Source organism: Chelon labrosus (genome assembly GCF_963514085.1).
Source record: "Chelon labrosus genome assembly, chromosome: 13".
Classification (NCBI taxonomy): Eukaryota; Metazoa; Chordata; class Actinopteri; order Mugiliformes; family Mugilidae; genus Chelon; species Chelon labrosus.
The window spans coordinates 2302533-2317644 of record NC_140346.1 but is presented as its reverse complement, the minus strand read 5'-3'; the positions used below and the strand labels follow the sequence as shown (position 1 = coordinate 2317644).

The following is a 15112-nucleotide window of genomic DNA, read 5'->3' as shown; positions in this document are numbered from 1 at the left end:
TTGAAATTTGAAAACCTTTGTAGGAATTTGTATTTAATTTTTAAACTCTACATACATTCATACATCTCTCAAATAGAGGAGCAGACAGTACACGTGGGTGTAAATCTGATTGTGTGTGTGAGAAAGAGAGAAAGAGAGGGATGCAGGTTGGGTTGGGGGTTCCAGCTGCCTTCTGCACACCTGCATATTTATTATGTGCTTACAAAATGTGATGGAGACACATAATGAAGGACAGAGAGACAACATAGGCAGGGAGATACAAACTGAAGGGTACACATGTCTGTGTGCATTAGCATAGTATAAATGAATAGTATGTCTATATGTGGGTTGCACGGAGATCTGGGACGAGTAGTTAAGGGACGCTATTATTTTGAAATACATATGTCATAATTTGAACAACAACACATGTGTGCTGTCATTTTAACAATATTTTATATTGAAAATATATTTTGCTATAATCTGCATAGGTCCCAATCAGAAACTTTGAACAGCCATTGATTACACTATATATTAGTTTACTGACCTGTAAAAATAAGTATTCTTGGAGCCCCTTGAGACTGAGTGGGTGCGTGTTTGTGAGTGCATATATGTATATGCACTGTACATGTTCATACATTATAAATATAGGTGTGTGGTGAAGTATGTGTTTGTGCATGAATGCTTGCATACATGTGCCTGTTGGTCTGCATGCGCATTTGCATGTGTTATATGAATGTATGTGCATGTACTGTATATACACACACATACTCAGAAATCAGAATCACATATACGTACATGTAATTATGGATGTGTATCAGGCATTCATGTATCCCTGCATTACTGTTTGAACACATGACTGTGTGTGTTTGTGTTAGTCGCTGTCATCTCTCTCATGGGCCTCGGCCAGGGAGCTCTCATCAATATTCTCCAGGCTGTCTGCATGCTGGATGCTCAGCTCAGAGAGAGGGATGCTGGGTAATGTAGTCTGTTCAGGGTAAAGCCAGGGCTTCAAGGCAGGGTTGTGTTTCTGCTTCCAGTCTGAATACTTCAAACAGGCTTTGTTGATCTTCTTCATGGCCTAGAAATTGCACCAAAGGTAAATGACAAAAGGGAAGACAGCATATTTTTTTACTTTAATAACTAAAGTTGATCCCCAACTAATTTGGTTGCTAATTTAACAAAAAATTATGGCAGGGCACTTGAAAGCTTTGCCGATTTCATTCTTGGTCAACTGTCGGATAAGGCAGACACGGCTGAACTCATCAGAGATTAAAAAATACAGATACAGAAGGTCCAAACAGAATGGAAGTCCAAATAAAATAGAGATGAGGATGGATGAGTGACAAAATACAAAGACAAAAGTAAAGGTGTGACAGATGGAGACAGAGGTGAAATCATCAGGTATTGTCACATATTTCTCACGGTATCAAAGTTAAAAGAGCTACTACATATAATAAGTCTTTCTGTAATTATTATGTTGAAGTCATCAGCTTGGTTGCCATTTTCTGATATGATCATCATCAAGAGACTGCTCCGTCCCAGGGCGCTCTGTAGAGAAGCTTTGCCCTATTTCAACAAACTGACTAACAAACAAACGGAATACAGTGCACACAGAGACTAGATAAATGCACCGTGTAGTCTGTGTTTTTTACATATTAGATCTATACATTTCTCAACCTGACAGGTACCTTGTGTAACCTAAAGGCACAACACATCAACACATTTCAACAGATCTATCTTAATTTGTACATGACTTACACGTGGAGCAAGGAAGTGGGAAGACTTGTTGACAACCCACTTGGGTAATGAACCTGCAAAGAGAGAGACAGAGTGAACAGTGAGACGGATCAAAGTGGGAGAATGACAGAGAACCAGTGTGAAAGAGGGAAAGACGAGGAAGAGGAAGACATAAAAGGGGGATTAAAAGTTTGCTTTGCTTTTTTGCATGTTATGTCACCAGCTTACTGTAGGCTTAGTAACTGGATACTCACTGCATCCAGATGCCTCTCACACACACAAATACATCTAACCACCACTACCAACAAGTAACTAAAGGGATATACGCAATTAAAGGAGAATAAGAAAAATAATTATTGAACAGAAAAAGAGCAGAGAGAGAAAGATGAAGAGACAGGGGTGCGACAGTAAAATAGATTGTCCTTCATATGGTTACTATGGCAATTCCTTTTGACATAAAGGCAGGGGAATGAATAATTCATAGAACTCTGAGCATGCGTTAAGCACCTAGATAAGGACACCAGTGTGCTTTAGTCTTTTCTGGGTGTATGTTTGTTACCTCGTGGATCTACTTGGGCCATGTAAGTGAGGGTACAGTGATTAGGTCCCGTGCTCTGGACCATGTACCCAGTCTGGATGGAAACAGCACGCACCATGTCCTTTTTAGGAGGGTATTTCTGTGAAGACAACAGACACACAAAGTCAACACAATCAAAAGTATAACTGGACAAGAAGAGAAGCTCTTTGCAAAACTCTTCTTGCAGGTTAGCTTGTTTTGAATTAGTGCTAGTTACTTAAATTGACATTAATGCCTTTCACACAATGTGCCTTCTCTGATATTATCTAGGAAGTACAGTATACAAAGTAGCTCTTTGTGACTGGTGTAAAAGGGTGTGTAGACACTCACTTTTTTGATTTTCGCTGTCATATTATTATATTTCTGATGTAAACCGAAGCAACACTACCCTGATATCACAGCACTGAAGGCTAGATTTAGCCAACTGCTGCACTGCTGACTTCTTTGACTATATATCTAAGATCATTATTCATACCAAGTACCAAGTACAGCACTGGTTAGCCTTCATTAATTGGAACAGGCACACTGCAGAGAGCTTAACACACACAGCAGTAGTCAGCTCAGAAGCGTTATCAAAGGAAAACTTTTGATAACTCTTTATCTTTTCACTACTGTCTGACTCATGTGAATCATATTTTTGGCAACTGCACTTCTCGGCCAAGAGGTAACACTGTAGGAATCTCTGCTGACAGTACAACAATAGCTTTCAAGAATCATCTGCAGGTTTCTGGGAAATCACACAGCATGTTCTGACCTAATGGTTTTTTAAAGGGGGAAGTACAGTAAATCGGAAGTATTAGTCACCTCTGAGGTGTCTCTCTCCAATCTTGAAATATTCGTTGCGCCAGGAAACGCTGTGGTTTACTTCACCTGAGACTGACACTCAACTTTGGCTTTTTGGCTGTTGGTCAAAAACTATTTCAAGACATTGGTTTGAAATCCAGTAACTTGCAATAGCTATTTTATACAATAGTGAGACAGGTTGTACATGCACATGGTGGCGTTTTGAGCTAAACGTTTGTATGCTAAAAGTGCAGCAGAAGTCAATGGGTGTGCAAGCATCGTAAGTATTGAGAGTATTGAGTCAAAGACGAACTCTTACTGAAATTTAACTGTTGGTCAGAAGAACAAACCATTTCAGTTTGAAATCCAATAACTTGCAATAGCGATCTTAGACAATAATTAATTAATCAGAAATGCTATACTAACATAGTGGTTCTTTGAGCTGAACGTCTGCATGCTAACGTGATCGCACTGACAATGCTAATATTATTTCTTGTGCACTGTCCTTAGTAATATATTGCTGTAACAGGGAAATTTCCCCACTGTGGGATGAATTATAGGATTATCTTAGTAATTAAAGGATTATCTTATTCACCATCTTATCATGTTTGCAGGCTAACATTGTTAATTAGCACCAGTCACACAAAGTTCAGCATAGGTCGGAGTGATCAGCATTAGTGTGAGTATTTGGTCGCAGTCAAATATAAACAAAAATACGAGTGAGATAGACAGCTCTGGGGATCTTGGGGAACTTGATTATGATCTGATCACCATGGATATCTGCGTCAAATTTCATCCCATTCATCCATTTAATAGCTGTTGAAACTTTTCAGCTCGGACCAAAACAATGAACAGGCAGACGGGCCAGCACTGCTGTCCCTGGAGCCATGCTGTCACTGTGACCGAAACACTACGTAAATGATCAGCTGATTAAGTAGTCACTAGAATTCATTAGCAACTGTTGCCCTTATATAAACATACAGTTTCTCGGTCACGTACAAGTTAGACTAACAAGCTGCACAATGGCATGTTTTGCAGTGGAACAGACCACACACACGGCAGGTGGATGGAAAAGGCTAAAAAGCTTTGTGTATTGATCCCTGAAAATCAGTTGTTATTAATCATGGGAAAGATGAATAATGAATGGAAGACACTATATAAGTGGACTGACTCCTGGTGGCGAATGCACAAGCTCACCACTCTGCTAAGTATCCCACTAAGCTGTACTCCACAAGTCAAGCCCTCAGGCTCTGCTGATTATCAGAGCGACCTTGTCTAACACACAAACATATGAACACACACTCGCATACTGTACACTCACACACAGAGTCTGCACTCACACACATTATTACATTCGTAACCACTAATTGATGCAGGAATGCGGAAGGCGAGGCGGAAGTCAACCGCTAACAGTCACATGAGAGGCCTTATCCTTTTGTAAACATTATATCAGTGAGCAAACAAGAGGGAGAGGGACAGAGTAAAAGGAGAACAAGGGTGAGACAAAAGCAAGAAAGACAGAAAAGATAAGGAGAACGAGAGAATAGAGACTGGAAAAGACTGGCAGACAGAAAGACAAAGAGAGAGTGAGTTTTCTAGTGAACTTCTCAACATTGCTCAAATTTAATCAAGTTCTTAAAAAGCTTGGAAGCCAAACTGAAAACACAATATGTTCAGCTGAATCAAATTTACTATGCCACGCTTAAAGGGAGGTATTGGCACACAGAGCATCTCCCATTCTGTAAGGTAAAAGCATCAAGGGCATGAGGTATCATAGTACTCTCTCTTTGGAAAGGCACCAAACTGTCCACACTTCCTGGATGGAGTGGTTCAGTGCAAGACGAGGAGAATTTTAAATGATATACTGAAGTCTAAGGACTTATCAAACAGCACAGTGCCCTTCAGCTTGATAAACTCATGTTAATTTCGACTCGTTTGCTTCACAGTGGTGCCTTCGCATGCACCTTTGAACACACATAAAGGTTATCAAGGGATGACTGAGCAGGGCCGTAGCTGAGCATGTGTATTAGTGCGTATACTCACGGCATGTTTGACAGAGTAGTTCATGATGATGTAGTCTTTTCCTATTGGCAGCCAGGAGCGAAGTGTGACGACGTCACGGTTACGAAGAGGATTTGGGCACTTCCCTTTTAACAACAAACAAAAAATTAGTGAACTAAATATGTGCACTTTACATTGTGTGTGTGTTTCCCCCTAACATGCTACATACATGAGTAGTAACCAACATCTGCATTGACCGTAAGTTTCCCGATATCAAAGGTCTCGATGACATTAGTGTCCCATTTCCGTCTGTATTCTATGTCATGGAGAACGTCGTACATGGTCTCCGCTGACACGTCCTTAGACACCATCCGACACTGAAAGACACACAGAAAAAGATTCATTTTTAGGTGACAGAGCTGGAAGTGAAGTGCTGCATGATAGTTGAAGTAGAGTAAACATTCATTGGGTTTAGAGTGTGATTCAGCATTTATTGCAAGCCACGATGTAGGAAAATCTATTCATTTTTAATGAAGTTGTAACCCATGATTTCAAAGTCAAGCACCGTGCCAGTGTTGACAAGATCTACAGGGTTTAGCTGTATTCATGGTGACAAGGGCAGGCGTGAAACAACACACATTTCAACATCGATGCCTAATATGATATGCAAATGTGAAAATATAAAGTAAGAGGATGTGTGTGGACGTAAGCACTGAAGGATCCGGGAAAAAACAGATATGGCAAGTGACGTGTGGATGATGAGACATCAGGTGGTTGAGAGAGGGAGAGAGAGCGCGTGTGTGTGGGACAAAGAGCGAGCAACACAAAATTAGGAGAGACAGGCCACTGACCACAGATGAGTCATTACTAGACCTGAGCACTTAAATGGAAAACAGCACATGCAGTACAGGACATACGTCAAATGGTCTCTAGGAGTGAAGGAGTGGCAGCAGGTCTGTCTTTAAACCAAGATTCAATTTTAAATGTTAAATCTATCTGAAATATAGTGATACTTTACTAAATAAAATATGAGGTGCTGTTTATGCATCCATGCTGCCAGCTGTTGATTTGTACCTCAGCTTATTAATGACACCACAGAGACTCCTGCCTGTGTGTGGAGAAGATGGCATTACACCTCCAGGTAAAGAGAGGCCTACAGCCCCAGAGTAAAGTTGTTACTACAGTTACAATTGTCAGGGGGAATTAGTCTTAATAATAACAAGAAGAAAGACAAGGAAGAGTCTTGTCAAGACATAAGAGAGTGAAAACATCAGAAATGACAGCGCAATGAAGGAGGAGACCAAAAGAAATGAGACATAAAGGGAGAAAAACTGAACAAGAGAAGAAGAACAAATGAAAAAGAAATAGACAGATGTGGCCGGATCATCCCAGATGAATTTAACTCCCAATACAAATCAGTCAAGATGGTTTAAAGCTCAATCTACTCTTCCCACGTTCCCTGAAGACTTAATTTGAGAAGATTGTCACTCTACATTTAGCAGCAAGTCTAGTTCAAATGGGAGGTCTCCTCTCAGTCTTTAATATCAATAACTAATGAGATATAATAACCTATTGAGTACCAGCACAAAATTTGCCCATTTAAAAGCATGCAGCCTTCAAGCAGATACAATAGACTGTGCATGAAGATGGACGACGTAACAGGTCCTCAAAAGTGATACCCTGCGGGTATCCCTGAACTCACTATGGCCAAGCAGAGGGAGTGGAGACACATTGTCCATAGTTATATACAGTCTAAGGATATAACATTTTACATGTTAATCATCTTCTTGTAGTGTGTTACCATGCTTACATCTTTGCTTACAACATTGAGGAGAGGCCAGGGGATTACGCATGTTTAAAAATTGCTATCAAATCCTTACTTTGACCATTAGGATCATAAAAAGCATTTTGTTAACTTTGTTCAGAGCAGGAAAGTGAGAGCAGAAGATTCCCAAAAAGATGTGTTTATCTAAATTTGACAGGTTCAGCAATGTCATAGTGTGCAACAATGTCAGAAGTCTGGATCAAAATGGAATCCACACTTGTTGCATTTTCTTTCACTTTTCTGAGCCACTTCTGTTCAAATCAACTTTAACAACCGAATACAGCCCTTTGTCACAAACATGGTCTCCCAACAGTCACAGTGTGAAAAAAAAAGAAACTGCTAAGCTGAAATTACATTTCTAAACACAAAACCCTCAGTGAGGACAAGAAAATGCAGGATGAAAACAGAGAGCAACAACAACAAAAAAAAAAACAGAACAGACAAAAGAAAAACATGCGAGTGTGGTCAGTGTTATCCTCATTATTATCCTAATCAAGGAAACAAAGGAGCTAATTTATATGTCTATTTAGGAGGTGGACTGATATGTGATATACAAAGAGGTGTTTGAAAATACCCTGTTAAATATCCTCTGGTAATTCACACAGGTATCAGATGACTAGTTCACTTGGGCAGCAGTCAAGAGACAGAAAATAGAGATACGACCGCTGACAGGGAAAGTCATGTATAAGCCAAATGTATCTGGATGTAACACACTGCCTGAAAAACTGTCAAAAAAAAGTCACCACCAAAAAAAAGGTCACACACTCTGTTGGGCCGCCTTTAGCTTTGATTACAGCACACATTTGTTGTGGTATTGTTTCGAAAAGCTTCTGCTATGTCACAAGATTTATTTACATCCAGTGTTGCATTCATTTTTCATCAAGATCTTGTATTGATGGGGTTAAGGTCTGGACTCTGTGGTGGCCAATCCATGTGTTAAAATGATGTCTCATGCTCCCTGAACCACTCTTTCACAATTTGAGCCCCATGAATCCTGGCATTGTCATCTTGGAATATGCCTCTGCCATCAGGGAAGAAAAAATCCACTGATGGAATAACCTGGTCATTCAGTATATTCAGGTAGTGTTGCTGAACCTAGACCTGACCAACTGCAGCAAACCCAGATCACAGCACTGCCCCCACAGGCCTGTATAGTAGGTACTAGGCATGATGGGTGCATCACTTCATCTGCCTCTCTTCTTACCCTGATGCCCCCATCACTCTGGAACAGGGTAAATCTGGACTCATCAGACCACATGACCTTCTTCCATTGCTCCAGAGTCCAATCTTTATGCTCCCTAGCAAATTGAAGCCTTCTTTTCCAGTTAGCCTCACTGATTAGTGGTTTTCTTAAGACTACACAGCTGTTCAGTCCCAATCCCTTGAGTTCCCTTCACATTGTACATGTGTTACTGTTAAGTGGTCGCCGATCACGATCAATCAGGATTTTTTTCCAACCACATTTCTTCCTCAAAGACGATGCTTCCCCACTAACCTTCCAGTTTTTAATGATGGGTTAGACAGTTCATAACCCAATTTTCCTCCTAATTATCCAATAGGAGGCTTGTACCTATTTGCTTAGTTAAATCCAGGTGGCTACTTTTTTTTTTTTTTTTGGCCTTGCAGTGTATATGTGAGCAAGGTGTGAAAACAGACGACAAGACCATGCACCAAACTGCGTTGAGTGAGATACAACAAAGATGTCAACACTATCACAGAGTTTAAAAACTGAACCTACAAAGATGCACTGAGGCCCTGATGACACCTTTTCAATTAAACAGGTTTACAAGTTTATGAAATGAAACAAGAAACAGAGACAAACATAGACAAAGTTCCCACAAAAGGAATCAGCACTGAGAAAAACAGAATCTTCTTACTGTGAGATATGACTGTGCTGAACACTGTGCCACCACCATGATGTCAGCAGATAAATAAACTGAAACACTGAAGATGCATCCACATTTTTAGACTGTATATATCTCCAAAAGTTATGACTATTGTATGCTGCATGTGATTCAACATCTATACATAAAAACTTTGTGGGCCTTTGAGTTGAGTTACTTTTGCTAGATACAGCATATTGCTCCTAAAGTTGAATGAATGTCCTTGTCCTGTTTAATCCTGTTACATCTTATATTCTTTTGAAGAAGCTATATATTTTAATGCAACAATTTGAACAGGGACCTCCTACATTTTGCTATCAACACTACTACTATTTCAAATGCATAAGTATTTTACCTGGTGGAATTAGTATTTTAGAGGCCATTAGAGAAACCAGTCAGTCATGCTACAAAGTAACTGGCTGAATGTGATTAATGATGGTAGTGATCAGATATTGCTCTGTGTATACTAATGTAATGCCTATTAAACGCAAAAGTTAAAGCCTAAACTGGCATACCTTGAATGACCACTTGAGCCTGGCTCACAAAGTGGGTCAATACCATAAACAGTATACAAATATGGACATCGCGTCCTCACTTCCCTGCATTGGCAAAACTGACGCTAGTTTCCCAGGGATATGGGCGGAGCCATCTTGCAAGTTTAGAGCCAGAGTCTGCGCAGTACCAAGAGTGGAGCCACGTGGAGCCGCGTTATCGATGACCTGCCCACACTTCCGCCCCACACACTCGGGTTTTAGTTTAATTAATACTGCACTCTAGTCTACCTCCACCAGTTACAAAGAAATGTTGGATTATACACTGTACATTTATTTATGTATTTTCTACTCTCATGGTCCTACGGGGCCGTTTTCCAGAGTAGTTGGCATTGTAACTGGTAGTCATCTTGAGGTCACATCCTGTTTCTGTAGCATAACATAACAAACTTAAACAAAACAGAAAAACTGACACTATACTATGATGTATACTGACAGTAGTTAAGAACAAACTGTAGGAAATTACAATTTTATTTTTACATTAGGGATTCTCCATTGTGGAACTAAAAAAAACACATAACCTGCTTCTAATATATCATGCAATACTCTATGTTTTCAATATGTCTACCATCATTCAATGTACTTTTGTATCGACCTTTTCGGACGGACTGCTCAGTACAGAACCATCTTCATCAGACCCTCCTTGCAAGTGGAGGACTAGTAACCGTGGTAACCTGCCACCTCACTGCTGCTGAAATGAATTGTAGGATATTTATGCCAGCCTACGGTCCAGTGCTGGCATACTAAGCTACTAACGCAGTTTGCATGCAATTTATGTACTACTGGTGCCTTACATACTAAAAGAAATCTCACATACCGTCCTAGAAATAGGATGTTATTGTGAAATTTCAATCACAGTGATATGATACAAAACACAGAATGATGCATTTCCAACCCAGTTTATATTGACTGTAGAAAGCCCGTGTTTGAGGGGCTTTAGATGAAAATACAGCTACTGCAGATGTAGAATATATAAAATCCAGAAAAATCTATCATAAGCAGTACACCAGTGTCATAACTGTCTCGTAACTGAAATATGTGTGTGTGTTGACAGACTGGCAAAGAACTTGTAGGTCAGAAAAAAACAGAGAGAATAATATATGTGTCGTATTCAGGCAACCCGAGACAGGAGTAGGAGGAAGAAGGAAGAAGGAAAGTCAAAAGAAAAAGGCGTAAGAAGACAACTGTATGGAGGAAAAGACATTCAGCACAGAATGAAGACGTACAGCTAGATAAGTACACGTGTGTGTAATTCTATTACATGCTAATTCAGTAAACTCGACAGAAGCAAGGAGAAGCGGGTGAACTGGAGTTCATACAGATAAAACAGAGATGGATGGAGACAAACAAACAATAGGTGTGTGTGGTTTTGCGTGTCTTTTTTTGTTTTCCTCATGCCTGTCCTAACAGCGCCCTCTTCCCACTTAGACTACCCAATGACCTCTGACACCAGCACATCCAACCCACAACACCCACTTTTAATCCACTCCCTCATACCCTGTCTCACCCACTTGTGTTCTCTCCCTGCCACTCTCTTCTCTCCCTCCCTCGCTCCCCTCTCCCAACCTGTCAGCTCCCATCATGTGCTCCTCTGGGTGTGCTGATATATGATTGTGGAAGACAATTATAAGGGGGTGGGGGATGATGATTCAGAGCCCGGCTTCCCTCTGTGTCAGCATGGAGGAAGGTAAGCCTGGGTGTGTGATTGTCTGTTATTACTGCATGTGTGTGTTGCTTTGCAAGAGACACGCTCCGACTGATACAAAAAACAAAGCCACCTACATATTCACACACATCCATTATATGTGGATTGATTGTTGATAAAACTCATTACTGATGAATATGGCAGGGGCAAAGATTACTGTGTTAATAAGCCTGATGATAATTAGTTCACTAATGATAATGATGATTGTCAGCCTGTTCTCTTTCACACTCATTAGCATATGCATTTCTTTACTGTTTTTAATTCTGTAGGAATAACAGAAGCCCAAACAGGCAGAGAGGTTAAAAAAAGCATGCCTCTCTGCTGATGCATGTCAGCAACCAAACACACCAACTACTCAATAATAATAATAATAATAATTTTAACCCTTCTTTTTCCCGCAGTGGGGAAATTGCAGTTCCTGCTGTTTGACCCATCCATTTATTCACACAGCAGTGTGTACCGTTGGAGCAGTGGGCTGCAGCCTCTCAGGACCGCCCCTGGGGAGCAATTTGGGGGTTAAATGCATGCTCAGGGCACCTCAGCCATGGACACAGCGGGACCCCTCGGTCCCAAGCTGCACCACCACTACTACTCCACAGCTCCGACCAAAATAACATGAATGTCACCCTTTAGACACAGTGTATTTGACAAGGTCTAATGACAATGGAAGTATATACAATGCAAAAATCCACCTTCTGTTACTGTCCTATTTACATAAAGGTAAAGTGGCAGTTACAGATAGTAGCCCCACCCAAGCTTCAAATGCGTGTGTGTGTGTGTGTGTGTGTGCTTTTTCTACTTCAATGTGTTTGCACTCTACAGCTGTCATGAGGAAACGCACCTGTCCTGTATGAAAAATCATGTATAACCAGATCCCTACCCTCTTAAACACACACAAACACACACACACATTATTCTCTGCTGATGCAGACACGCTACATCTCTTCTTCATCACAAACAGGACATACCCTGAGGAATCACACAGATATATTAGGCCAACGTACACAATTTTGAATGGCTCCTAAACAACACACAGACACACACACACAGGCAAAAAGACTGGAAGAGGGGGCAGGGAAAAGCCCTCTGCACATGAAGATAACACCCCTGTGCACACAGACACACACCCATGCACACACATCACTTTATTTAACAGAGTAAACACCTGCCGGCACACACACGCTCTCTAGACCCGGATCCACACGCAGAAAAGCACACATACACAGAAGAGAATGAGTTTCATTTTTTTAACCTATATGTGGGATGACAGGAACACGTATCCCATAGCAGCCGACACTAAACTGGTTTTATCTGATGAGCATGTAATCTGTGGAGGAAGCAGCATTCCCAAAACTGTAGGCTGTGAAGTCAAATCTGTTTCCAAGTTAAACTGACAACACTACAAGAGGTTTTCAGCCGGTTAAGCGGTAAATTACCAGCCAGGCAGGTTCCTTGGCAACATCTGAGGCTGTAAGAGGAAATGATAGTGTGCACTGGCAAAAACAGATGCCAGCATTACTTTGAAACTGACATCTTCTTTTTTAATGTCCTAATCAAGTTTTAAGTTTTGCTCATATTATTTCTACAAGTTCTTTTTAAACTTTCACTTTGTATCTTAATGTGTGCAATTTTTCTATATTTGTTTCGTTCATTTTTTATCCTCTAACTCCTAGGAAACATTATTAATGACTGTAGTCAGATAGAACATGTTAGATGATACAGAGCAGACTAAAGGCGACGTCGGCGTCCTAATCATGCCTCCACATCAACCCCACTCTGATGCTTAGAAAGATAACAAAGTTTACCCATTGCGTACTTTCACATACTTGTCACATTATCTTACCTAAACAATTAAACAGGAGCTACAACATTTTTCCACCTGCTGCACTTTGCCTGATGTTGTTTGAGCCAGCTCTACTCTGAACGAGGGGTTAATTTTAGCCGATAAAACATCTGAAAACAACACAAATGATCAATTAATCCAGTCATTTAACCGAAATACTGTTGGGTGAGTTTAGAATACTGTAAAGCTGAGAAAATCCCTAATCGGTTTCATTGCCTGTTGCACTATCTCAGTGTGTGCCTCACTCATTTCCCTGTGCGTTAAATGGACGTCAAACTGTATGCAAATTTAATTCAACAGCAGCAAACAAGATAAGCTGACACATTACACTCAACACTACATGATACGCTCTTGTATAGAGACTTGAAAAATTGTTTCACTGGCAAAGGGATGGTGCATCTCCAGAGTATTAAACCTGCCTCCTGAGATTTCCCCCAGCTCTCACTTCTCTGTAGTAAGAGGCATCAATTCACATCCTCCAACCATTACACACATCTAAAAGAGGATGTGTTCCAGTTGCACAAAACTCACCTGGTCACAGAGGGATGATAAAAAATACACTTTGCATTTTCAAATCTGCTTTTAATGGGGTTATAGATGCCTCTGCAACTACAAAGGGGCCATGCAGAGGAAAAAAAATGTGGTTCAAGCATGTCAGCAGTTTAAATCATAGGGGAATTTAGGAAAACACACTCTCCTGCCAACTAAATAATGCAGCTAGGTTTTATTTCTCCCCATCCCCAGTTGTTTTCCTACTTTTGCCAGATGATTATGTTCGCATATTTTCTCTTATTCCAGTAGAAGCTTTGTGCTCAATAGCTAGACAGTGTAGTTAGCACACTGTGTGAAGTTTATTGCATTTATTTAAAGTTATAATTCATACCTGTGGTTATTCTGAAGTCTCACCTTAATTTTGTGCACGGACTTCCCCTCCTCAAGAGCCTGGGTCCACACCGTGATGCCCCCCTTGCTGTAGGTCATGTTCCAGCCCTCTTCGCACAGACACTCCGCCTTGAAGCTGGCGAACGCCCGGTCGTCCGGGATGGTCACAGTCTGGCCAGACATGTTTCCGTGAGGACGGGAGAAGAGAGAGGCCCCTGGTGAGCTCAGAGAAGCCAAGAGTCGAAGCGATATCCCCTCCTCTTCTCCAGGAATAACTTGTCTAATTCAATTTCCTCCTTGCAGCGAGCTTTTGTAGGCTGCGTCTTGTGATGGTCTGTGCGCGTGTGTGCGTGCGCGTTTTCAGGGAGGTCCAATAACCGCAATCCACCCTGCACAAACTAATGAAACAGAGGTGCAAAGCGCAGCCGCGCACAGGTGAGAGCGCACGAAAATAATGCGGAGAAGTGCCGGAAAAAAAAAAACGAGATGGACGGATGAAACGTACCTTTCATCTGATCTCGGTGGGTGAATAAGTTTCTGTCCGCTTCAGCAATCCACAGAAACAGCCGCTCCTCAGGCAAACCATATGTTTCTGTGTTTCCGCTTACCACCCTGCGATTCTGCCTCTTCCTCTCTGTCTGCACCTGCTATGTCTCTCACTCTGCTTTTCTTTCTCCTTCTGTCTCAGATGGGCTCTCCTGTGGGCTTACAATAATTTGCAGAAGGTCTCCATCGCTGCGTCGCTGCTGTGGCAGGTGGTGGAGGAGATGCAGTGAGAAATAAGAGGAAGAGGAGGGGGGAGAGAGGAGAAATCAGGCTGCACAGGCACTGGTAGGCGACGCAGCGACAGCTACACTGGAAGCGCCTCCCTGTGCTGCCTTTAGGTGCTCCTCGTAAAGTTTGCAGACCTCATTAAAGCATGCATTTGTGATGTTTTAATGCCCAGATCCCCAGCATACTTATAAAACAACTTGCCCAGCTGTTTTGTTTCTTTATTTGAAAACACGATGTGAGTAAAACTTTCTGCAGTGTACCTCCCTATCATTAAAATAGGTCATGGTTTACATGCTTAGGCTATTTGTTGATCAATCCTTTTTAGGCTAGAATTTTGTAATTGGCTTATTGTTCACATTTCCTACTAAGCAACTTGCGGCTAATGCTAGGCTAACCTTTGTGTCTGTGTCGTGGCAAAACTACAGTAGGCCTACACTTACAGCTAGAGAAACTATTTGTTGTGAAAGTCGAACAACGCACCTGCAATAATTTAATAATACAAAATACTACTAAAATTGCAGTTAATTTGAATTTCTTTATTTTTTAAGAACTGTGTGAACAATACAGTCATC

The 15112-nt window shown here is 41.1% G+C and overlaps 1 protein-coding gene across 2 annotated transcripts; it reads right to left on the bottom strand.

The window, feature by feature from the left end:
• Positions 1 to 14728, bottom strand: stard10 (StAR related lipid transfer domain containing 10). 2 transcript variants are annotated; one of them, XM_084559221.1, is made up of 7 exons: positions 14272 to 14728; positions 13791 to 14164; positions 5307 to 5454; positions 5120 to 5223; positions 2276 to 2393; positions 1738 to 1790; positions 1 to 1057 (listed from the first exon to the last, which is right to left on the bottom strand). In XM_084559221.1, the coding sequence occupies exons 2-7, from the start codon at positions 13947 to 13949 to the stop codon at positions 851 to 853; spliced, it is 789 nt and encodes a 262-aa protein (XP_084415347.1). In that variant the 5' UTR covers positions 13950 to 14164; positions 14272 to 14728; the 3' UTR covers positions 1 to 850. The 2 variants fall into 2 exon arrangements, with proteins under 2 accessions (XP_084415347.1, XP_084415346.1); XM_084559220.1 differs by having other exon boundaries at positions 13791 to 14728.
• Between the last annotated feature and the right edge of the window lie 384 nt (positions 14729 to 15112).

Bases quoted from the DNA above. Each gene is read 5' to 3' on its own strand.
- stard10 (XM_084559220.1), bottom strand. From the start codon at position 13,949: ATGTCTGGCCAGACTGTGACCATCCCGGACGACCGGGCGTTCGCCAGC. The intron at 5,455-13,790 runs GTGAGACTTCAG...TGTGTCTTTCAG, and splicing joins AGTCCGTGCACAAAATTAAG to TGTCGGATGGTGTCTAAGGA. The intron at 1,058-1,737 runs GTAAGTCATGTA...TGCAATTTCTAG, and splicing joins CCCACTTCCTTGCTCCACGT to GCCATGAAGAAGATCAACAA.